General features: G+C 42.7%; 2 protein-coding genes and 2 long non-coding RNA genes across 5 annotated transcripts in view; 2 read left to right on the forward strand and 2 right to left on the reverse strand.

Annotated features, from left to right (window-relative positions):
- Positions 1–10,095, forward strand: part of pcyt2 (phosphate cytidylyltransferase 2, ethanolamine) — a 12,771-nt gene extending 2,676 nt beyond the window's left edge. Inside the window, exons 2-13 of one of the 2 annotated variants that reach the window (XM_019889188.1) lie at positions 1,790–2,045; positions 4,391–4,479; positions 4,923–5,084; positions 5,166–5,317; positions 5,724–5,765; positions 5,873–6,011; positions 7,204–7,286; positions 7,392–7,469; positions 8,394–8,459; positions 8,659–8,724; positions 9,241–9,329; positions 9,436–10,095. In XM_019889188.1, the coding sequence (XP_019744747.1) occupies positions 1,918–2,045; positions 4,391–4,479; positions 4,923–5,084; positions 5,166–5,317; positions 5,724–5,765; positions 5,873–6,011; positions 7,204–7,286; positions 7,392–7,469; positions 8,394–8,459; positions 8,659–8,724; positions 9,241–9,329; positions 9,436–9,535 (1,194 nt within the window). In that variant the 5' untranslated portion in view covers positions 1,790–1,917 and the 3' untranslated portion in view covers positions 9,536–10,095. Of the gene's footprint in view, positions 1–1,750; positions 2,046–4,390; positions 4,480–4,922; positions 5,085–5,165; positions 5,318–5,723; positions 5,766–5,872; positions 6,012–7,203; positions 7,287–7,391; positions 7,470–8,393; positions 8,460–8,658; positions 8,725–9,240; positions 9,330–9,435 lie in introns of those variants that run through there. The other variant, XM_019889187.1, reaches the window with a different exon arrangement.
- On the reverse strand, positions 7,377–14,628 carry LOC109527336 (uncharacterized). Its single transcript, XR_002170514.1, has 3 exons — positions 14,562–14,628; positions 8,813–8,818; positions 7,377–7,386 (listed from the first exon to the last, which is right to left on the reverse strand). It is a non-coding gene; the product is annotated as an uncharacterized LOC109527336 (long non-coding RNA).
- On the reverse strand, positions 10,334–14,142 carry LOC109527337 (uncharacterized). Its single transcript, XR_002170515.1, has 2 exons — positions 13,697–14,142; positions 10,334–10,707 (listed from the first exon to the last, which is right to left on the reverse strand). It is a non-coding gene; the product is annotated as an uncharacterized LOC109527337 (long non-coding RNA).
- gnav1 (guanine nucleotide binding protein (G protein) alpha v1) overlaps positions 13,099–24,314 on the forward strand; it is a 38,270-nt gene continuing 27,054 nt past the window's right edge. Inside the window, exons 1-4 of the mRNA XM_019889189.1 lie at positions 13,099–13,561; positions 15,997–16,088; positions 21,649–21,741; positions 22,154–22,314. Of these exons, the coding sequence (XP_019744748.1) occupies positions 13,432–13,561; positions 15,997–16,088; positions 21,649–21,741; positions 22,154–22,314 (476 nt within the window). The 5' untranslated portion in view covers positions 13,099–13,431. The remainder of the gene's footprint in view (positions 13,562–15,996; positions 16,089–21,648; positions 21,742–22,153; positions 22,315–24,314) is intronic.

The following is a 24,314-nucleotide window of genomic DNA, read 5'->3' on the forward strand; positions in this document are numbered from 1 at the left end:
GCGTGACTCAGAGCAGCCAAGGCTGACACAAAAGGTTCTGGCAGCTAAATAGGACCTAAACCACTCAAGAGCGCTACCGCCAATGCCCACCAAGTGCTGCAAACGAGTCAGCAGAATACTGTGATCCACTGTATCAAATGCTGCAGTTAAATCCAATAAAACTAGACACACATAGTCTCCATTGTCATTTGCCAGCAGGATGTCATGAGAAACGCGTAACAGGGCTGACTCCGTGCTATGCATCGTCTTGAAACCTGACTGGAAGACCTCCAAGATGTTATGTTCATCCAAGAAAAGTTTCAACTGCATGTGCACCACTTTTTCCAGAATTTTTGAAATGAAAGGCAGTTTGGAGATGGGCCTGAAATTTGACAGCACGTCTGGATCAAGACCAGGTTTCTTGATCAAGGGTTGGACCACAGCATGTTTAAACTGTTGGGGAACTATACCAGAAGAGAGGCTGCTGTTGATGATGTCCAAGACCGATGCACCAACACTCGGTAGAACCTCCTAAAAGAAATGCGGGGGAAGAGAGTCACAGGGGGAGCCAGATGGCTTCGTCTGGCGAACTACATCCTCCAAAAGCTTCAAGGACACAGTTTCAAAAGAATTTAGCACCGCTGCACACGGAATATGGACAGAGGAGTCAGATGCAGTATTTGAGACCGAAATCCTAGCTTTCATATGTTGTCATTGTCTTCGGACACAGGTGTCAAACTCGGGTCCTCCAGAGCCACTATCCTGCATGTTACATATGTTTTCCTCCTTCAATACACCTGATTCAAATGATGAGGATCATTGTCAGGCTCACAATGGCCCACGAGGACTGGAATTTGACATCTGTGTTTTAGGGGGTTCTGAGCTGTACTTTGCCTGATCTCTCACCGAGGAGATGTTTGTTTATTGATTTAAGGTGGCCATTAGGCCCCAGACAACTTATCTCCGAGCTCATAACTCCCACCATTTGATCCTCTCCTCTTTTATCTATAACTGCTTCAAACAACAAAGAGGATGCAGAAAAGTGGTTAAGATTGTATGACTGTCTGTGTCTTATGTGTTTGTTGTATTATTTTGTTATATGTTATTATGACTTCAAGATGGCGCCACGAGAGTGGCTGCCTTTACAGCACCTCCTATAGTTTGTTCTTCTACTTTCTTCCTTTCATAACTTTGCTGCTGTAAATTAGGAATTTCTCCATTGTGAGACGATTAAAGGTTTTCTGATTCTGATAATAGTTACAGGCAGAACCAGGCAGTCGATGGAAACAGACAAAATGACTCCTGTCCATTTGATGGTGAGTCAGACCATCTATCCTGAAACTGTTGAGCAAATACATTTTGAATCAGAATAGTCACACAGTCATATGCCCTCCAGGGGACGTGTAGCCATTGGAATTTTGGGAAAATATGGTAATTTTTCCGATGGGCTTGTGTATTTTCGGGCATGTCCTGGGGATCAGAGTGTATGAAACAGGCGAGAAACTCCACGCCATTTTGATTTTGTGGAAATGGGAGCAAGTCAAAAAAAGTGTTTTTGTTTACGTATTTGTTAGTGTCCTTGGGTGTCTTGAAAGGCGCTTATAAATAAAATGTATTATTATTATTATGATTATTATTATTATTATTAACCAGGCAAGAGAGGAAACCAACAGTTCTCCCAGTGCAAAAGTGTGAAAAACATTGCCATCTACAGGCAAAAATGCGCTTTTGCGGGCCTGGCTACTTTAATCACGTGATCGATCAGGCGTAGTTGGGGGCGTTGGCTGTTTAAGTGACGTCACTGCCCTAGTACAACCGGCCAGTGGGTGTCCTGTATTTGGCATAATCTCCGTGAAAACAAATTCACTCGTGAGTGACCGGATTAGCTATTCTTAGTTTGTACTACAGTCGGGCGGTGTGTGGTAAAAATCCGTCAAAATGATTAAAAACGGCCATCACGACACGGAGGAACAATTTGGGGACGGCGGCCGTGGTACTCAGCCGGCAGGGTCAATGTGCAGCCCGGAGAAAAGGAAGCGCGTTGTCCGGCTTTGGTGTGACGGCTGGTAAGATTAGATTTAACCTCACTGCTGTGTTTAACTCCGAGCAATTCATTGAATGCGGATTGTGGGTTTGTCACGTCACAGATGACTAGTCACTACTGTATGCAGATCGTACTCCAGCTATTCAGCATGCTAATGCTAGCCGCTTGGCAATGTCAGCAATTGAAAGAATTCTGTTTTACTGCACAACCGCAAATAACGTAATCTTGACGACTGCATTTGTTCAACTGAGGTCTTAAAAAACGTACCATTTATGTTTTTCCCGATCGCATTAGATAAGTGTCATGTTATGTAACGTCAGTTCTACGAGTCGAGACAAGAACAGTTTTGTCCGCAGAAACACACTTTATACTTGAACAACACCGAAAGACAACCACAATAAATGGGGCATTCCGTGTCATTTCATCCAAAGCCCACCACCTGACCGTCTCGGAATGTCCTGTAAACATTCTAGTAAAAAGACACACTTGTTAATGGGAAAAAAATCCCAAATATTAGGTCGCCGTTGTCAATATTTTCTCATGAAAAGTCATTGAATGTAGGGTATTTTAGGCGGTTTTTGTAGTCATACTCTAAAAAGCCATTTTAATCAGCAATATCTGGAAAACTATCACGGTAACCTTCAAAGTTTTTCCAGTCAATATCCGTTATTAATAGCCTCCAAATTTGGAATGTCAGACGTGGAACTCAATTATCATCAAATATGGTACTTAAACTTTTATCAAAATGTGACATGTCAAAATGAACTAGCAAATTTGAAGAGTTGTATATATATAACTCCGTGGAATTCATTGAACGTGGGTTTATATATATATATATATCAACTTGTATTTAATTGAATACACTTCAAAAGTGTAGCAAATAATCATGAACTTTTATAGCTGGAGCACTCCTCTTTTTGCTTTCAAGCTTAGCTTGTAGCAGACGTGTGCACATTGCAGCATGACGTCTTTGATCCACTGGTGGAAAGGACACTTTGATTCACTCCTCTTTCATCTATAACTGCTTCAGACAACAAAGTGTATGCAGGAAAGTGGTTAAGAGTGCACGATTGTCTGTGTCTCATGTGTTGTTTTGTATTATTTTGTCATTTTTTTGTTAACTTTTCTTTTGATAGCGGCGCGGACACCCGCAGCGGCTCCTCTTGTTTTATGTTGAGAGGGAATAAATTTCATCTGTGCTGTATGTTACACATACAGTACATTTGACAATAAAGCTTATCCAATCCAATCCAATCCAAAATGCTGGGATAGGTGGCAAAAAAAGGAAGTTGAGGAATGCTCATCATTGTATTGGGAACAGGTGGCTGCCACAATTGAATATAAAAGGAGCTTCCATGATTTGCTCAGTCATTCACAAGCAAAAATGGGGCAAGGTTCATCTCTTTGTGAACAACTGTGTGAGAAATGTACAACCCACGATCCATAATATATCGGAAGCTTCAGAGAATCTGGAGAAATCGCTGCATAAAAAGAAAAAGTGATGTAATATAGTAGTAAACATGACACTGTCCCAGCTTTTTCGGAAAGTGCTGTAGCCATAAAGATCTAAGTTAATGATTAATTGCTTCAAAAAAAGTTTATCAATTTGACCATTAAATATATTGTCTTTGTTGAGTAGCCATCTAAATATTTTTTAAGCATGATTTTCAAATCATTGTATTCTGATTTTATTGATGTTTAACACAACGTCCCGACTTCATTGGAATTGGATTTCTATTCATACGTTGGATCTCATATGATTGTGAAGGTCTACCTAATGAATTGGCTGGTGAAGGGTTTCATGAATAGTGAAACTTGCTCGTTTTATCGATCAGTTGAGTGAAAAAAATAAAGCGCCAGGTTAGAGAGCGAATATAAACATGTCATGTCTCTAGTCATAACCTTTCTCCCAGTAACCTTTGTCATTCACGTGTACGACAAGTTATGGAGTTTATGTAATAATTTTGTCAAGCAAAACTATTCTGGCTCGTTCGGTAATGTTAAAGTAAAATAAAGTACAAAACGAAAGAGCTGAGCACTGAACACAAGCAATATGGAAAATCTCAAATGTCCTGGATGCTGTTACTCCTCTTAAAAAAAAAAAAAACAACAAAAAAACGAACACCATTTCATGTCAACCTAAAACATCTTGGAGGTGCACTACGAACGTTGAGAGTCATGTAGTGGTAATCATCAATCAATTCCCAACAATCATTAGGATTTTTAATCAGTGAATTGATCAGTGATCAATGATTCTGTCTCCTCCTTGCGATTAAATTCCCAATTTATAAAAAGGCAGCAAGCAGGTATTTTCTGACTGCGTTGACAATTTTTCCACGCCATTGTGTTTCTGTGCTTTCTTTGTAGTTATGACATGGTCCACTACGGTCACTCAAATCAACTGCGGCAAGCTAAAGGCATGGGAGATCACCTCATCGTCGGAGTGCATACGGATGGTAAGGACCCAGCTGACACATTGTTTGTGCACTGCTGTTTAAGTAGTTACGCCTCACATTTGTGAAAACACTCACAAAGTGCCGCCTTTACTTTTCAGCTACTTTTTGGTGAGCAGCTTTATGATTTGAAGGTCAGCGTAATATTAAAAGCAGCTCCCAGTAAAATAGTGAGTGTCTCTACACCACTGCAAACACAGAAATAAACTGAAATGAAACTTCTGGACTGAATTAGACTGTGCAAATGAACCTCATGTTGGGTGATCTTCATTTCTGTAATCTGTTAAGCTTTCCCGGCAATGTTTTAAAAGATGGAAATAAAATTTGTGTCTTGCTTCACTCTTTGGCACGGCCTTAATGATCCAATTGCAGTGGTGTGCATTAGTTTCTTGTTTTCTGGCAGTGATAATCTATAGCCGGTATTTTTTGTCTCATGCCGTCAAAAGCGGAAATCTCCAAGCACAAAGGCCCGCCAGTCTTCACTCAGGAAGAGCGCTATAAGATGGTGCGGGCCATCAAGTGGGTGGACGAGATTGTGGAAGGGGCTCCCTACGTCACCACCTTGGAGACTCTGGACAAGTTCAACTGTGACTTCTGTGTGCACGGAGGTAGGAACCTGTTGTCAAAAATGCTCCGCGTGTTACCAGCTATGAGTTTTGCCTGTTTTTTATTATTTTTTTTTTTAACAGATGACATCACACTGACTGTGGATGGAAAGGACACATATGACGAGGTGAAAAGAGCAGGACGTTATCGGGAATGTAAACGCACTCAGGGAGTCTCCACCACAGACCTTGTGGGACGCATGCTTCTCATGACCAAATCACATCATAGCAACATGGTGAGTTGACGCTTCCACGACCTTACGTTGTATGTTCTGTTCCGTTGTATTACATTGACATCACATGTGAACTAGTAAGAAGGCTTGGGGCAAATCACTTCATAAGCACCGATATGTGCAGCCATTGTCCAATGTTTACAAGAATATGTATGCGAGGGCTGGACGATTAACTCAATTCAACTGTATTTATTGACCCGTTTCAGCTATGTCACGTGAGTGCACAATGACTCCGGCAAAAGTTAATGACTGCCGAGTTGAAGTGGATGGAAAACGGACAACTCTTTCCATTTTTCGATTTCCAATCGAAAGTGAAAAGAGAAAATAATAAGTAGCTGGATATATCGTATGTTTGCATTCTAATCATTTAGTTCAGGAGATCATACTTCCTTCTAATCATTTTCTACAGGATAATCCTGATTATCAGCAGCATACAGACAATTTTGGGAAGGTACGTAAGTCTTGGTTATTTTTTTTCTTCCCTCTTAAGTGTGAGTTGTTTAAAAAACAAAAGATAATGAGGCTGTCATAATGACAAATTGTGGTCTTGTGTTTAAGGGTCCTAAAGGCCACAGTCCATGGACTGGAGTGTCACAGTTCTTACAGACGTCCCAGAAGATCATCCAGTTTGCCTCGGGGAAGGAGCCTCAACCCGGAGACACCATCATATATGTCGCCGGGGCATTTGACCTCTTCCGTATCCTTACATTGACAAACCAAGCTCAACATTTCTACTCTGGCCGTGTGTTGTTTACAAACTTTTCAAATGTGTCTCACAGTAGATGCTTTTGATCTCACATTCAAGTCATGAATGGCGGAACACGCATACCTCGATAACGCTTTTCTGGTGAAATGATATCTACAGAAAGTAGCCTGGACCCATTGGTAGGCCGCTTTGTTACAGTTGCAGCAGTTGTGAAACACCGTACAAATAAAGGGGTACTGGATTGTATTATATTTTACTTGCATAACTCAAATTCTCAACTCAAAGATAGGCCAAGTACTCCATTAGAAATGTTCTTTTGAATAAGAAGGTGGCGGGGGTGCAATTGACTGTGGTATGGACACATTTTTATCTCTTGAGCTCTTTGTAAATGGGGATCATTTTCACAAGGCTGTCTGTACTTCACAAATCCATCCATCCATCCATCCATCCATCCATTTTCCGATCCGCTTTATCCTCACAAGGGTCACGGGGGTGCTGGAGCCTACCCCAGCCGTCTTTGGGCAGTAGGTGGGGGGTGACACCCTGAACCGGTGGCCAGCCAATCGCAGGGCACACACAGACGAACAACCATCCACGCTCACACTCACACCTTGGGACAATTGGAGTGTTCAATCAGCCTGCCATGCACGTTTTTGGAATGTGGGAGGAAACCGCAGTACCCGCAAAAAACCCACACACGCACAGGGAGAACATGCAAACTCAGACACAGGGAGGCTGGAGCTGGAATTGAACCCGGTACCTCTGCACTGTGAGGTAGACATTCAATCAGCCTGCCATACATGTTTTTGGAATGTGGGAGGAAACCGGAGGACCCACAGAAAAACCCACCCAAGCATGGGGAGAACATGCAAACCCAACACAGGAAGCCTGGAGCCGGGATCGAACCAACGGCTGTGAGGTCGACCCGCTAACCACTGGACCACCGGGCCGCCCTTCACAAATATAAAGAAACAAAAAAAAACAGCAATTTTATCTCTTGCCCTTTGCTTGATCTTTAGTGTAACTGCTCAACTTCCCGGTCATAAAATACAATCCATCTTTATTTATATAGCGCTTTGACAACAGCTGCAGCTGTAACAAAGCACTTTACAGAGCATTTAACATAAAATGCAAAATGTTTTTTTTTCTATTAGTTGTTGCCTTTACTTGTGACTCCTGGCAGACATCGGCCATGTCGACTTCTTAGCAAAAGTCTACAAGCTGGCAGAGAGACCCTATGTCATTGTAGGTCTGCATTTTGATCAGGTATGTCACATGAGGCACATCTCACACATAACAGTGAAAAACATTCTGGGTTTTTGTTTGGGATAGCACCTTTATGTCGTTCATCGAGCTCTTTATTCTACTCAGGAAGTGAATCGGTACAAGGGAAAGAACTACCCCATCATGAACGTCCACGAGAGGACTCTGAGCGTCCTGGCCTGTCGGGTAATAGCACGGCTACACTCATCAAAGTGTTACTTGGCTAGTGGTCTTCAGTACTCGAGTCACACCAGCTTTGCATGAGCACAACTCATAACATCTCCTACTTTATGTATTCATTCATTCCCTTTAAAAGCATTAAGCTCATGTGCGCTACCAAGAGTGTTTGATGACGAGACTTAGAGGTAATATCGGGCCAAAAAATCCAGCCCGACCCGGCCCGAGCCCGACCAATTAACTTGATTTGCAGGCCCGAGCCCAAATCAAACCCGAAATTTCATATTTTATTTGTGAGGACTCAGGAGTAGGAGGGGTGATTTATGATCACAAATTAAAGCCTGTCTTTTGTAACGAAATCGAAGTTAAACAAGACTGTACTGGATAAACATTTACATCATCTGTTTCTGCAGAGGGTACATTAACCGACAATTTTCAATCATTGACGGATTTTTTTAAGAGTTGACGGGAAAAATTTAAGGCCGCCCGTCAATGTGACGGGTTGAAATTTGGGCCATATACCACAGCAACAGTACGTCCTTAAGAATCTAGCGCGGCACTTTAAGAGAGAGAAGCAGACAGACAAAGAACAATGACGGGTAGATAATAGACAGAGAGATGAAGGAGTTCTTTGAATTGTCATTGCACGAGTTTAGTATAGTACGTGTTGTGATGAGGCGACTTCTGTTTTTTTTTTTGCGAACCACGGTCTGTCGTGGCCAAAACTATTCATGGCCTCGAAACACCTCAGCGCACTGTGACGTTTGGGTAGTAACATCACAGTGCGTTGTTATATATTTATTAAAAAAAAAAAGTGAGCGAGAGAGAAGCCCGACCCGACCCAAAGCAATGATTGACATTTTAGGCTCGGGCTTCAGATCTTACCTCTAATGAGACTCCAGGTGTGTGACCGTTGTCTTTCCATGTGCGCAGTATGTTTCCGAAGTGGTGATCGGTGCGCCCTATGCGGTGACGAGAGACCTGCTGGATCATTTCAAGGTAGGTGGCGTGTTTTTACAGTTTTCAAATGTTGATCATCGAAATTGACCCATTGTTAAGCTTCATGTGATCATGTGACAACTAAGCCATCTATGTATGTGAGTGTAGACAGTCTTGAAAAGAAAATCTTTTTTTGTTTTTTTTTCTTTGGGATGTTGGAGGCACTCATTTCAAATAATTTAATCTGAATTATTTGCAGGTGGACCTGGTTTGTCACGGCATGACAAAAGTATTTCAAGACAAGGATGGGTCGGACCCCTATGCAGTGAGTACAGATTCATATGGAGATTTTGCTATTTGTTATCATTAAAAGGAAATGTGGTTGTATTTGATGGAGTAGATCAATGAGTGACATCCGTCTGTGAACTGAGACAAGGCCTTATTCATTCAAATCGACCCACGTATGTTAAAATTCTTAACGCATGAATGCAGAAGTTCAAATTACTGATTCAAGCGGAACGAATCAGAAATGAAACTCGTGCAAAGAAAAAAACGCACTTTTCTGGACTCGTCAAATACTCCTTTTTTTGGGGTGAGCTTTTTACAACAGAAAAATGTATTCACCATTGTGACACTGTTTTTTTTTTTCTGAACTGTCATTCTACACGTAAATATCAAAAATCTTTGCTGTATTTGCTACGCGTAAATATCAAAAATCTTTGTTGTATTTGCTGTTTTTGAATCTAATTCTGATCCGTCAGTCCAAATGGCATGGCTCGGTTCAAGACTGTAGGTCCTTCACGGTGGTAGACTACTGTAACATTGTGTCTTTTCGCCCCAGGAGCCCAAGAGGAGAGGGATGTTTCGGACCATTGATAGTGCAAACAGTCTCACCACCGATGATATCGTACAGAGGATCATTGAAAACAGGTCATGCCCCTAAATCGCTTGCTTCTCTTGGTCTTTTCCGTCTGCGTGTATTTGGCTCCGGTGCCGAGGTCCTCTTATCCTTAACGGTCACCGTCCTCCCGGGCAGGCTGCAGTTTGAAGCCAGGAACCAGAAGAAGGAGGCCAAGGAAATGGCGGTGATCGAGGCCTTGAAGAAGAAAGAGGAGCAGAGTGAAATGGCGCACTAGAGAACTGGGACGCCGATTGCTCCGATGTACGATGTACTGGCTCTGCTACGTGAGTGAGCTTGAACCAGGGTGGAAGATCCACGCTCTCTCTCAACAATCCGCCGCTGCAATTGAATGCAGCTGGTTACAGACACTTGTTTGGGTGCGAAATCCTGGTTTGTGTCTCTTTGCTTCTAGGTAGGCTTCTTTCTGTGCTCTGCTCCAGACTTGGTTTGGCCCGTTTTTAAGCGCAATATCTTAAACCTCAATCGTGTGTTCATTCGTTCCTGTAATTGCACAGCACATTCCACAGGATGGGTATACAAGTAGTATGTTAAAGCTCTTAATTACTGGAAAAAATATGACTTATCATTTCTATTGGAATTTTAAATGGGTTTTTACAAATCTTTTCAACTTGTTGTTTTTCAGGTTTGTTTTTAACATAAGAATAATAAGGGATTTAACATTTTAAATAGTCTTATGAACTGGATCTTCAACTACTACTCGGTTACCTGAAGAGATGTGTTATGTGTGCGGTCTAAATGCAGAATTAAAGGAATATTGTTTGGCTTTTTAGACAATTGGCGCTTCATTCTTAAAGCTATAGCAAATATCGGGGTAGTATGTTAAACTAATTCTAATGTTGGCTCCATGTCTTCCCAATTTTTCTCAATGCCCTGAGAAATGTGCTTTAGAAAATGTCTTATTTCATTTTTGGAGACTGAGAACTAAAATATTTTTCATGTAGTTTGCAACTTCAAGGTTTTGCATGTTCCACTGACAGAACAATGCAAATTCTTTGTCAGACAATATATTTCTGAAGTGCGCCTGTGGGATGGAGATAAATATGTAATGGGATTATTCAAATCTTTTCAATCATTATTATATGATGTAATAAACCCGCTATATAGCAAAGAGTCTTCTTATAAGTTACCTTGAGTGAAATAAATTCCAGTGTGCTGCCTGATGACCAGGGGTGCTGCCAGGGATTTAAAAAAAAAAAACAATTTTCTCGGGCTCCTGTCAGTCATGGGCCCTTTGAGTCGCCATCAATTTCCGTTCCCTTACAGCAGCCCCGCTGATGACAGAGCTCTTTGTGCATCGGCGTGCATCACGGCCAACTGAGTCCGTGAAATGAGGTCACGGCTGCTCCAAACTTGCCAAATGTGATGGGTGCGGTCCAGCACCGGCTGCTGCAGAAAAGTGCAAACCGTCAGCCTCATTATGAGAACAAAGAGCCGTGGAAAAGCTTATGTCACAAGAATGGGACGACCCGGCTGAGGGATACCAGAAGCCTGACGTTGTAAAGCCCTTCTGTTTGTAGGTTAACACCGCACCGCACTCAAGCCGTAAGTACGGTACTCCTTGATGCCAAAAACAGCTGAAGCTTTGGTCACCAATATGTTGAATTCAGTGAGGAAATTGTAAAAAAAACTAAAATAAAATTGATATTTCTGTAGTGTGCGTTGAAACATAGATTCATAAATTCTTGTTTTGTCTCATAAATTTTTTTTCTCACGTCTGTGACTGAGCAGAGATGACTGACTTGATTGATGTCTATCTCACCAAGCTGTTGAAAGCTTCAAATGTTGGCACTTTCCTGAAGAACTGAGCGGTGGGGATGTACCGAAGGGTGCCAAAAGGCAGAGAACAGTTATGAAGATTCTAAGGGCCTGTGAAAGAGCAGCCCATGAGTGATCTCTCTCTCTCTCTCTCTCTCTCTCTCTCTCTCTCTCTCTCTCACACACACACACTCACTCTCTCTTTTTTTTTTTTTTAAACACGGCCCCAAATCCCGGGAGGCACCACTGGATTTTAGTGCAAGTCTACCTAATGATAATGCGCAGGGGCGTGCAAAATAAGGCCCACTGGCTCAATACTTCCATGATCCCTCCCATTCAGCATTTACGGTACCCTATCAAGAATCCTGTTGCAATACTTGGCAAATTAAGAATTTATTCATCATTTTTGAAATTCATGTATCAAATTTTTAAAAATGGTTAATTGAGCTACTGTTAACATGTCATGGTACAGCCGCCTGACTTCCATGCAAGCAGTGTTGGTGTAATTCCCACTCAGCAAATACCAGTGATGGTTAGGAATACAATTAACACTGTTTCTGCATGTGGACTAACTGGGGACTGGTCCACGGCAGTTCATCTGTCACCTGAGGTAAACTCATAGCCTCCATCTAATCTTTAACTCTGAACATAAGAACTATAGAAAATGGATAATAAACAATTTTACAATGTACCGAGGGCGGCCCGGTGGTCAAGTGGTTAGCGTTTCGACCTCACAGTGCAGCGGTCGTCGCTTCGAATCTGGCTCCGGCCTTCCTGTGTGGAGTTTGCATGTTCTCCCTGTGCGTGCGTGGGTTTTTTGCGGGTACTGCGGTTTTCTCCCACATTCCAAAAACATGCATGGCAGGCTGATTGGACGCTCTAAATTGTCCTTAGGTGTGAGTGTGAGCGCGGATGGTTGTTTGTCTATGTGTGCCCTGTGATTGGCTGGCAACCAGTTCAGGGTGTCCCTCGCCTACTGCCCGGAGACAGCTGGGATAGGCTCCAGCCCCCCCCCCCCACAACCCTTGTGAGGATAAAGCGGATCAGAAAATGAATGAATGGATGGACAATAGTACCGGTACATTATGTCCCTCATATATCCCTTAGGCCTTTGATTTTACTACCATTTCAAGCTTGTTTGTACAGACATGTATTTTTAAATGCACTTAAAAAAATGTTTTTGCTTCTTTTGGTGTACAAAGATGTTGGTGCTATGAAAAAAATCCATTCTTTTTATTTTTTTTAACCCTTGTGAGACAATCTGAAAAAATATATTTCCATTAAAGTATGCTTGCACATTTTTTTTCTTTGTTACTAATAGTCGTCTTTCTACAGGCAGTAAGGGTGTTTTTATCGATTCACTTTCTAAATCGCTTTTCCTCACGAGGGTCGTGGGCGTGCTGGAGCCTATCCCAGCTGTCTTCGGACAGTAGGCGGGGTACATCCTGAACTGGGTGCCAGCACACATAAACAAACAACCGTTAGTGCTCACAATCACACTTACATTGTACACAATATACTTACATTGTACACAATATAGAGTGTACAATTAATCTACCATGCATGTTTTTGGAATGTGGGAGCAAACCGAAGTACCTGGAGAAAACCCACGCAGACACGGGGAGAACATGCAAACCCCACACAGGAAGACCACGGCCCGTAATCGGACCCAGGAGCTCTGCACTGTGAGGCGGACGTGCTAACCAGTCGGTCATCATGCTGTCCAGGGCGATAAAATCCCCCGACCCGTCCACGGCTAAAATTCAATTATTTATAATTGAATGTGTGTCTAAATGATGATTGGATTCTTTTTAAAATACATGATTATTTTAAAAAATGTATTCTACGAATGACTTGGCCTGTCTGACCGTTTTCCATGTCCACTGTGACCCTTGAGCACATCAGCATGCACACCCATGATGCAACTGCGGGTGCGCGCGGCGGAGTGCGTACGTGCGTGCGCGCGCGCGCGCGCACCGTGGCTGACCCTTGTATCCTGCCACACACACAGGTGACAAATCTGATTGGCTGCACGATGACGTCACTTCCCACGAACTCCAAATCATTCCCTTTTGGAGTGGGAGGAGGCACTGTGGATTGTTTGGGGTGAACAAGCGCAACAACTTGGATTTGTGGTGAAATAAGAGAGCATAACCGGGAGCGATGCTTCCAATGAGTTTGGCCGACAAAGAGCACTTTTTGGAGGGATATTTCGCACATGTTAACGGCGCTTTTCTGCACGCCGAGACCGAGGAGCTGTGAGCATGCAGCTGACTTTGAACAAACTCGCTCGGTTTGAACTCAGTCAGGACTTCGTCTGAGTCCAGCTCCGGGAGGAGGACATGTGCGCTCGGGATGGGACTGTGTCTCGGTACCGACGTTACAGAGGAGGAGAAGAAGGCGAGGATACTCAGTGCCAAGATCGACAGAGACCTGTACGAGGGCGCCAAGCGGGAGATGAATGTGGTTAAAATACTCCTTCTAGGTAAGATACACGAACTTTACAACGTTCCTCTGGATACACGACTTTAATCTCTCGTATTTTCTAAGGTGCTTATAAATTGATTTTAATAAGCTGCTTTGATCAATTTAATTGTTTTCCTGTTAAAAAAAATCCTACCTTTCAAGCCACTTGTTGCTCGGTAGTGTTCATCGGAGTTAATCAACTGCTCCTCCTAAGAAAAAAAAAGCAGATTTAAAACAGTAACGCCCACTGGGCAGTTTTAATGGTTGTTTCCCAAACTTTATTGAGCCAAGGCACATATTTTACATTTGGAAAAGTCTCACGGCTCACCACCAGGGCCGGTTCTTGCTATGGGCAAAGTGGGCGGTCGCCCAGGGCGCAGTCTGTCAGGGGGGCGCACGAGCTTTGTGTGTGTGTGTGTGTGTGTGTGTGTGTGTGTGTGTGTGTGTCGTCCACGGTGCAAAACAAGCCAGGTCCGGCCCTGCTCACCAACAAACAAAAATGTTATAAAAATTGGCTACACAGGTCGATTATGTAAAGTACCTTCCATTTAGTGCTGGGGTGGGTGGCAAACTAATTTTTGTCGCGGGTCACATTGTAATTTTCCCTCTGGTGGCCGTTATGGCCACAAAAATACAATACAATACAATACAGCTGTGGCTGTAACAGAGCGCTTAACAAAACAGTTAACATAAAGTAAAAAAATAAACACAACACATACATAAAACAATCCTAACCACTTTTCCCTCATAATGCTTTGTTGTTTAAAGCAGTCTGAGATGAAAGAGGAGAGAATAATGTTTAATTTCCTCACCATATTCCTACATCCGCTGAACAAAATGATGGATAACTCATTTTTAAATCAGAAGTAATGGATGTTTGTTCAACTGCTGTTCATGGGACTTTGGTAACCCCCAAAAAATGTTGCAATGTTTTATCACTACAGTATTTGTTATGTATGACAACTCAGTACAGATTTTCCTAAGCACCAAGAAAGTTGATACTCATGATTTGCTTTCACGATCCACATAAATTGATGTGGAGGGCCGGATCTGGCCCCCAGGCCTTGAGTTTGACACCCGTGATCTAATGGAAGAGCGCTTAAATGTTTGGACTCTGTCGTTGGCATAGATAGATACAATACCATACACACCATCTTTATTTAAAAAGTGCTTTCACAACAGCTGCATCTGTAACAAAGCTCTTGACAGAACACAAAATAAAACGCCTCAACTATAGTACAACAGAACACACAAGATGAAACATCGACAATAATACAATCGTAACAACTATTCCTACATACGCCATGTTGTTGGTTAGAAGTGGCTGTAGATGAAAGAGGTGAGAATCAAAGTCTCCTTTCACCAGTGGTTCATAGACGTCATGGTCACAGAATGCACATCTGCTCCAAGCTAAGATGGAAAGCAAACAAGAAGCCGTCCGTTGACGAGTAACATCCTCACATACAGAAAGTACAGTTCAATTCTCCAGTCACATTTCGATCCGCTTCAAAAACTTCGATGAATAAGGACACATTGATTTGGAGTGAATAGATCATTTCAAAACCAATTCAGTGAAATGGGACACGATTTCCCACATAGGCATTAGAAGTGGAAACAACTAGTGGACTCGTCGCCTCTCATGAGTGCCCCGCTGAAATCAACAGATGATGCTGATGGGTTCGTGTGGCAAACAAGTATATTTTTTTAAAATGACCTGTTACACTATTATTATGATGAATTGAATGGTTGTTTTTTCATGGTTTATGTGCAGCACTTTGCCATAGCTGTTTTTGAAGTGCTCTAGAAGCAAAAAGCTGAGTTGCGGGTCAGTGCGGGCAAACTCTCGCCCTCCCGTTGATGCGCTGAGCGGTCAGCAAACCCTGTGCTGTTTCCTTTTTATTTAAATTTTTTTTTTTGTTCATAGCGCACACTTGCACCAGCCTATGTCTGTTCCCACGGCACACGGAATCACCGAGCAAGAGGCTGAAGGTGCTGGTGTGCCACTGTTAGAAGGATTCTGATGCAACCTTAGCACGTTTACGCCAACGCTCTGTATTAGATTTCCATTATGGTGGGATCTACAATCGAAGTTTGAATGCTTCTGAAGTTGTCAAGCCGCTGTGATTGGCTGGCAACCAGTCCAGAGTGTACTCCGCCTCTTACTCAAATTCATTTAAGATAGGGTCTCGCCTACAACACAAATGAAGACTTCTAGAACATGGATGGATGGATGGGTGGAAGAAGTCCTACAACCAACAGTTTGTGGAAGAATATGTTTCTAAAATTGCACTAAAATCATGCATGTCATCATGGGGGACTTCAGCTCAACTTCATAAGTTTTTAGGTTTGTCTTTGTTTTTCTTATTTGATGTTTTGCGGCAAAGACAAATCATTGTCTCCAAAAAAATAAGCATTCATTTTGCACATTACTCCACATGTTGCGATGTCCTCCAGGTGCAGCAGAGAGTGGGAAAAGCACTTTGGTCAAACAAATGAAAATCATCCACAGCAATGGATTTACCAAGCAAGAACTCAGCAGCTTCAAGGTCAGTAACACACACACACACACACACACACACACACACACACACACACACACACACACACACACACACACACACACACACACACACATTCCAAAGGGTAACATCTTATGACTTCTCTTTCGTGGTTTGTTTTTATGATTGTTTTTTTTTTTGAAAGCTGCCTTTATATTCTATCAATTACCATAATCAATAAACTATGATGAAAATGGAGAGTGGGAATTGAGCAAACTTATGGCACCCCTGCCTCAGGACATTTGACAATAGCCAAGTTGCTGTTTCTACATGTGTCCACCTGTAAACTTTGCTTATTCCTCCATTTTGCTTGCACTCTGATTGGCGGAGAAGAACGGAAACCCTTCTGGAACGGAAAGCGTTGCATTCTATTTTCCATCAACTCTTATCTTTAGCTGCACGCCTCTCCTTTGCCCCCCTGCAGTATTTTATCCCTCCTCTGCCTCAGCGGTGGGTCATTTCCCAGCTGCGTTTCTCTGTCTCGCTTTCCACTCTGGAAAAGGGTTCAATTTAGGCAGATAACAGCGAATGAACTGACCACCTTGAACACTCTATTGCGTTTTGATTCGTAATCGAAAGAAAAGATGCTCACATGGTTTGCACACACACTTTCATGGAACAATCAATAACACACAGACACTCATACACACACTACCATACTACACACAAATACTCAAATAACTTTCCATACACTTGTGCATTAGATCGAGGGCGGGCAAATTTTTGTACTCAAGGGCTGCGATTGGATTTTTTTTAAGACAGCGGGGCCAAGTCACTCACAGGAAATTCCTTTAGCGTGTATGTGAAATTATTTACTAGAATTTAAAAGGGAACACATTTTGTCATGAAATAAGCAAATAAATTAATCATTTAATAAAATAAATCAAAAGGTCTAATTGTATATGCATGCGCACATGTAAGCGCTGTTGCTTATGCTCATATGGGTCTCAACCTGGCCAGTGGCCCCTATCATTGATATAATTGTCCTACGACTGGGGGAACAGTGTGTTTGTGCGTGCGTGTGTGTGACAGAGAGAAAGAGAGAGTGAGAGAGAGAGAGAGAGAGAGAGAGAGAGAGAGAGAGAGAGAGAGAGAGAGAGAGAGAGAGAGAGAGAGAGAGAGAGGGAGGGGGGGAATCGCAATTGATCTTCTGGCATGCTTACAGCCATTTTTATTTCCCCCTTCCAAATCGCAGCCTTTGCAGTTTGAAGATTGCATTCTGCGACGTCACGATATAAGTTTGAATTCAATTAATCGTTCGGCCCTAGTTGCCAGTCATAAAGGCCCTTCGAGGCAAAACTCACCTATGATGTGCCCTGCATAAAAAATGAGTTTGACACTCCTAATTTAGAGTTGATAGAAAGTTGAGATGATGATGCAACGTCTTTGAAACAAAGCTCAACAGCCAGTCTGCGTCACTTGTCTCTGGCTTGTACGCACTCTTATTTGACATCCCGTTTGAAGGCCCCAATTTCTTGTGCTGCCATTTGGAATCTTCACCGCATTCCTCAATATTAGTGAGCTCCTTCATTCTGCTCCCTGAAGGTATCACAGTTGTGCTTGACACATTGATTTTTTTATTAAAAAAAATAATAACAAGACAGATATCTGTAGAGGACAGGACAAAAGGGTCAATTTCACGGTATATTCTGAAATATGCGACGCAATCACAAGATGGCAGTTGGAATCCATGTGGGTCATCTACAACAATAAATGTCTAGTTTCACAGAAATATTTTTTGTGGTAGTCTGAAACTCGTTGGATCATATGGAGAGTATTTTGGTTTGTACAGCTACAATTTTTCTCATTCTTACCTTTGACTTGTCCCACTGGGGGGACATCCACAGCAAGAATGTGAGTGAGAATGGTTATTTGTCTATATTTGGTCTTTGATTGTGTGGTGACCAGTCCCGGGTGTACCCAACCTTTCGCCCATTGTCAGTCGGGATAGATTCCAGTTCACCCGCGACCCTTGTGAGTATGACGGATGGATGGATTTAGTTAAGCGTGTCACTCAAACCTGAGCCTTGTAAGGGTCCCACAGTACTTGTATCACTTCTTATTAGATTATGCATGAGCACAATGTCTATTGCAATGGGCGTGTACCGTTTGGATAGCAAAATAGTCGACAGGTACAAGCTTGCACTAATGCTGCATAAAGCCGGTTGTTGTCTAAGCTGTCAGTTGGGTTTGGCTCGCATGTGCAACCATTTCTATTTTCTGCTGAAAAATGGACACCTCGCCCCGTGATTTCTGACCACCTCTACCCACACCCTGTCTTGTGCTCACACACTCATGGTGTCACCTCTCTTGATTGGCCTCTGTGATTCCTTTTTTCCTTTTTTTTTTTTTTTTTGGGTGTTGCACGTTGGAGAGCCGCTCTGCTTGGCATGCTTCAAAGTGGGTGGGTACTTCAAAGTCCACACGAGCTCTTCTCCTTATTGTCTTCCATCTCACTGAGCATTCTTTCCATCAACTCTGTGTCACAATAGGGCACTGCTCTGGCTAATGCCGGGAATAGGGGAGAAAGGGGACTGCTCATCATCTAATCCTTCCTTTGTTCATAGCCGGAGGCAGCAGCGTGTTGTTTTTACTATCCACAGGCCGATGGACTGAGACTCCAGCCCATACAACACTGTGTAAACAAGGTGACTCGTGTGCAAATGTGTTTTTGCACACTTGCTTTGAACTCTTGCGCGCCCGCCGCAGCTGCTAATGGTATCATTGGAGGAGCGATTGGATTTGTTGAATATGCAACCGAACTAGCGCTCCTGACAGCTTGACATGGGGAAACAAATGAAGCTTCGAAACACACATGCACACACACACACACACATGGTCTGGATAAGTTATAAACGTTGGCGCGTTGGTCTGCGGCTAATAAATATTCGGCTGCATTCTTTGTTGTGTATAGGTCCCTCGTGCTATGACGCAAGACAACTGTTTATTTTGTATATTAAAGCCACTGTGCCAAACACCAGGCTGGACAAGAACAATAAGTTCAGTGTGTTGGGATGGATTCAGGCATGACTGAGAGTTGTTACATGGCTGCTGACGCTGCTGCTGTTCCCCCTGCACTGTCTCACACATGCACGCTCACGCGCACACATTTTTGAGTCCAGCTGTCTTTTGACTCTATGCTTTCCTACAAAGATTAGATAGCAAAAAGATGTATTTTGATTACTATATCGTACACTGCATTTAAGGCTTCATGCTTTTGTGTTTTTTGTTTGTGCAGTGAGAGATTCATTTTCATGATTGTGATTGGACAAGAGTGTCACAAGTCTTTCCTCTGTCATATGTGGCTGTTGATGTCAAGAGACACTGTAACCCATTTCAAAATGATAAATCATGCAGAACGACCCAATCCAGACGGATTAATGATGTCGGCGTACATTTTTTAATACAAAAGTTAGGTAAACATGAGTCGCGGGGGGGGAGAAGCAGAACCGTAGATTAAAGAAAACAAAAGTAGAGGGGGGCCAGTAAGAAGAAAAATGCGAGAACGAAACCAAGGAATCTACCGTCTCTGCCAACACATTTCCGACAGATTTTTATCTGTGAAATGTGTTTTTGCTCCTTTTGTTGCTGTCCATAAGACATGAATCTTCAAATTTAGGCAAGTCAGCTTTATTTCTAAAGCATACGCAAGGTAACTCAATGTCCTGCATGTAATTAAAAGCACTTACAAACAAAAGAGTACAGGTAAAGAAACAAGTAAAGAAATAAAAAGTAGCTAATTTGCTAAAAAAAATAAAAAATAAAAAAAAAACAGTGCAAGAATGGGAACCTGGATGTCAAAGCTTTTACACTCTGGGCTGACATCACTTCTGTTGGCATGCAGCTTAGTCTGTTGGCCTACAGCATAACAGCTAAATGCGGATCCACCATGTTTACTTTGAACTCTGGGCTCCGCTAATCACCCAAGTCGACAGGTTTGAGAGCCCTACTGGATTCAATTAAATCAGCATTTCTTTGATGTATTGGGGATCTAAACCATTCAGTTACTTATAGACCAGTAGAAGAATTTTCAAATCTCTTCTTCAGCTGATTGGGAGGTGGTGTAAAACCTTTAGAACTGGAGTAAGACAGCTCTGTTCTAGTCTCTTTGTTGTGCTCCGAACCCGAGCTGCAGCGTTCCGAATACGCTGCAGCTGTTTGATGTTCATTTTGAGGGAGTCCAGTTGGGAAGACCATTCCAATAAAAAAAAGTCTCCTGGAGATTAAAGCATGGATAAGCTTCTCCTGGTCTGCTTGGCGCACACGAAACCCTAAATTCTGGATATGTTTTTCAGCCGGTAATAGGCAGTTTTCATGATTGATTTGATATGACTGCTGAAAGTCATGTCTGAATCTATCACCATAGAAATGCCCAAAACAATGTCGTGTTTTAGTTTTGGTGAAGGAGATTTTGGTTCTTCCAGCTATGAAGTTGTTTTAGACTGTGACATACACGCCTGAATTAAAGCCACCACAAGATACCTTAAAATAAGGCGAGTCTCAGTACTCACCCATTCCTCGTAGAATGTGTATGAATAAGTTCAAGTGTGTTTGAATACTCGTCTTGCAACCTTATGTAATCATATTTAGTCCATACGAGGTCTTAGCCATCCATACCTTCAAAATGTCTTTAATTTGACTTCTTAAATTGTGTGTTGACAGGCTTCTTTGGTCATTTTCATGCTCCTATTTAGCTATGATGCGATCAGCTACATATTATGAATTGTAACCCTTATGGTGGCACTAAACAAACACAAAAGCTGTCGAAAAACAACCCGCGTTTTGAATACCTCTCATGTAATGTTACACATGAGGGTGCTTCCCACTGTTTAACTTTGAGGATTTTTCCTCCACATTGGAATTTCCACTTTATTTGCATCCCGAATCACCACAGCATTGTCAACCAAGTTCTGGTAAAAGAGTCTGATGTCCAAATCTGAAGTAGTGTGGCTTCGGGCACATCTTTTATTGAGGCTACAACAGTTCCCCATGTGGACACTCATGAAAGCAGCCAACAGACTGTGATGGAATTGTAATGGAATGTAAAGCTTATCGTTAGCTGGCAGGAGACTGACGGCTCAGGTGGGGTGCCGTTTGACACACACATGTATGCACGTGCACACACACACACACACACACACACACACACACACACACACACACACACACATTTTTCATTCTCTTTAGGAGCCTCTCTGTTGCTAAGTGAATTAAATCCATGATTTCTGAGCATTTGTATTTGTAAGTTTTGCCTGCTCCCAGATGGCCACTTTACATTTTAAGGAGCATCTCGTCACTTGAAACACAACGTTGCTGTGTTCTAATCCACAAAATAGTTTATCTTCGATGGTACATCTCATTCTTCACCCTGAAAAAAGTAAAACTTTAACATTGAACTGAAATGTATTTTTTGGGGAGGGGGGGTCATCTGATTCAGTTGATTTTGTGCTCATTTTAATTTGAATCATCTATGTTGCTGCACTCTGACATTATGTTTAATATTTTTGCACTACCCTTTAGCCTATATTAATGTCTTTTGATATGTCAGCCTGCAGTGTTGGATAACCTCCTGACCTCCATGAAGTTTGTTCTTCATGGCATGGGCATCCTACGCATCAACCTGGCTAACAGCAGGAACAAGGTAGGCGGCTTCCTTTGTATTTGCTGTCACCCCTCGGCTAGCCTATTCCATGCTTCCCCCCACCCAGTGTCACTGATTTCTTGTACCGACACCAGAACACCACTAAGGAGCAGTATCTCACCACTGTCAATGCCTCTTCCTCCCTCTCGGCATTCAATTCCATGCATGACTGACAACTAAAGATTCCAAAGGGGTTTGATTGTGAGGTTTAATTTGATTTTAAACTCCTACGTTAACACAAGAGCGCTCACACATTTTCCACCCACTAATCACAACCTGTTCGGAGAAGATGATGAAAATATTTCCTCTGATAATTGCCAGCAGTGTGTGTGCATGTGTCATCTGTCATATTTATAGTGATAAGAAGCCACAGTAAGTGTTCATTTATCCAAAGTGATGTGTTGTCTTCCAGGTGCACGCCCACTCTGTGCTGTCGTGTGGTCGCTCTTTTGATGAAGATCAGGTCTTTTTTCCCTTCCTGAGCCACGCCCTGGCCTGCTTATGGGCGGACCAAGGGGTGAGAGCTGCAGTGGCCCGGGGATATGAGTATGAGCTCAATGACTCAGCGCTGTAGTAAGTGCCTTCCGAGCATGCAAACGCGCGCGCACGCACACTGTGTTGAAAAGAGGCAGGGGTCTAATTAGTTGGACTTTACAGCTGCGACTCAGCCATGTGCTTGCTGCCACTGGGTGTTAATCTTAGAGCGTAATGAGAAACAAAAACTAGAATGACACCCAGGAGGACGCCGCCATATGCCAAGGACAAACAATCCTAAGAATGTCTGTCTTTGACTGAAATATTTCGATGGGTCCATGTTGGTCCATTCCAGGCCAGTGGGAGGCAGTAATTACAAAATGAGTTGCACACTTTCAATTTTTATGTCAGCGCACCTCATCATCAGTTGAATGTGGTGCCTCACTGCCCCACTTGGTGTCCATGGAGGCAAATTGTAATGGTGAAATGAGTTAAGTCATTCCTCAGTCTGCATGTTTATCTGGATCTGGACCTCGATGTCAAAGTTCACGGGCCACCTCTCCGTGGTTCTTTGTGACTTCTGAATATACTAATCAACAAACTACCAGCATATGGTAATCAAAACATGACCTCTCGCCTAACTTTAGCCTGTACTTGGTGGAGGTCAATGTTTGCACCCGAAGCAATCTGACACTTTACGCTGCATAAACATGTTTCATTTGTAAATACAGTCAAACCTCGGTTTTCGAACGTCTGTTATTGACCAAATCAGATTTCCACCAGAAAATTCCGGATTTTTACGCCTCAGATTACAAACAACCGAAAACCGGTTTTCGACCAAACTGAGCAAACTCGAATACGCCACTCGACTCCTCTCGGCTCCTGAGTGACGATTGCTCTCGTGTAACGTTCATTGTGAGCAGACATGTTTGTTGTGATTTACACAAAAGTTTAAAGTAGAGTTTGAAAATTTCATCAAGGCCGAGGAGTATCTTCCCCTGCAAACTTTTAATATGGACGAGACTGGACTTTTTTGGAAAAAAATGCCACGAAGGATCTACATCACACGTGAGGAGAAGTCGTTTCCAGGCCACAAACCTATGAAGGATAGGGTAACTCTTTTGCTATGTGGTAATGCTAGCGGCGATTGCAAGATAAAGCCTATATAATAGTTCCGGACTTTGAACAAATCGCTTTTTGAACAGCCTTTTGGAACGGATTATGGTCGAAAACCGAGGAATGACTGTAATGTGCTATGAATTTAATTGTAATTTTCCGTGCCGGAAAATCGTAGCATGATGAGAACTCAGAATGAAGGGTAACCGGAGAGCTGATAGCGTGTGTAACACACAAGTACGTCAGAGCTGGGGGAGGCCGTCTGGTCTCATTCTCCACCCAGTGAGAGGCTGCAACTGTGCATTTATCTACACTGACAAGTCCCGCTGGTCTCCCACTGAGAGCCACTAGAGGTGGCATAAGTACAGATACTCACAGATACTTACAAATACAGTGACACGTTTAAAATACTACTCTGGTAAAAAATAGTACAGTAAATCCTCGTTTTTCCCAGTTAATTGGTACTGGATGCCCCTATCCCTTCACCCCGCAAAAAGTGCAAAACCGTTAAATTGGAACCCCCCGCCCACTTACTTGCATTTGTTTTTTCAGATTAGACAGGGAAATTTTTAGACAGCTGGTGTTTTTCCGACTGGCACAAGACAACACATTCGCCCAGAATCATTTGTGGAGCCAACAACATAAAATAATAATGCGGGGTGCCTAATCGATGCACCGAGTTCCGAAATCTGTGAATGTGGCTATGTGAGATAGCTGAACTCTCCGCTTGACTCTCTGATGTTATGTGGACACGCTGTTTATTTCGAGGCGGACGTAACTAAGGAAAGCATGCTGACGTTAAAGGGGCGTGAAAGAGGACGCTAAAGGCACGCCCACCAGTAGGTGGATATAATGCCGGTACGTGGAGTGGGCAAAACAACTTCGGACCCCCGAAAATGGCACCTACGAAGAGACATGCCTACGAAGCACATTTCAAATATGGCAATCGAGCAGCTGCGAGAAAAGAAGATGAAGGAACTTCT

The sequence above is a fragment of the Hippocampus comes genome, unplaced genomic scaffold (genome assembly GCF_001891065.2).
Source record: "Hippocampus comes isolate QL1 unplaced genomic scaffold, H_comes_QL1_v1.1 scaffold86, whole genome shotgun sequence".
In the NCBI taxonomy this organism is placed as follows: domain Eukaryota; kingdom Metazoa; phylum Chordata; class Actinopteri; order Syngnathiformes; family Syngnathidae; genus Hippocampus; species Hippocampus comes.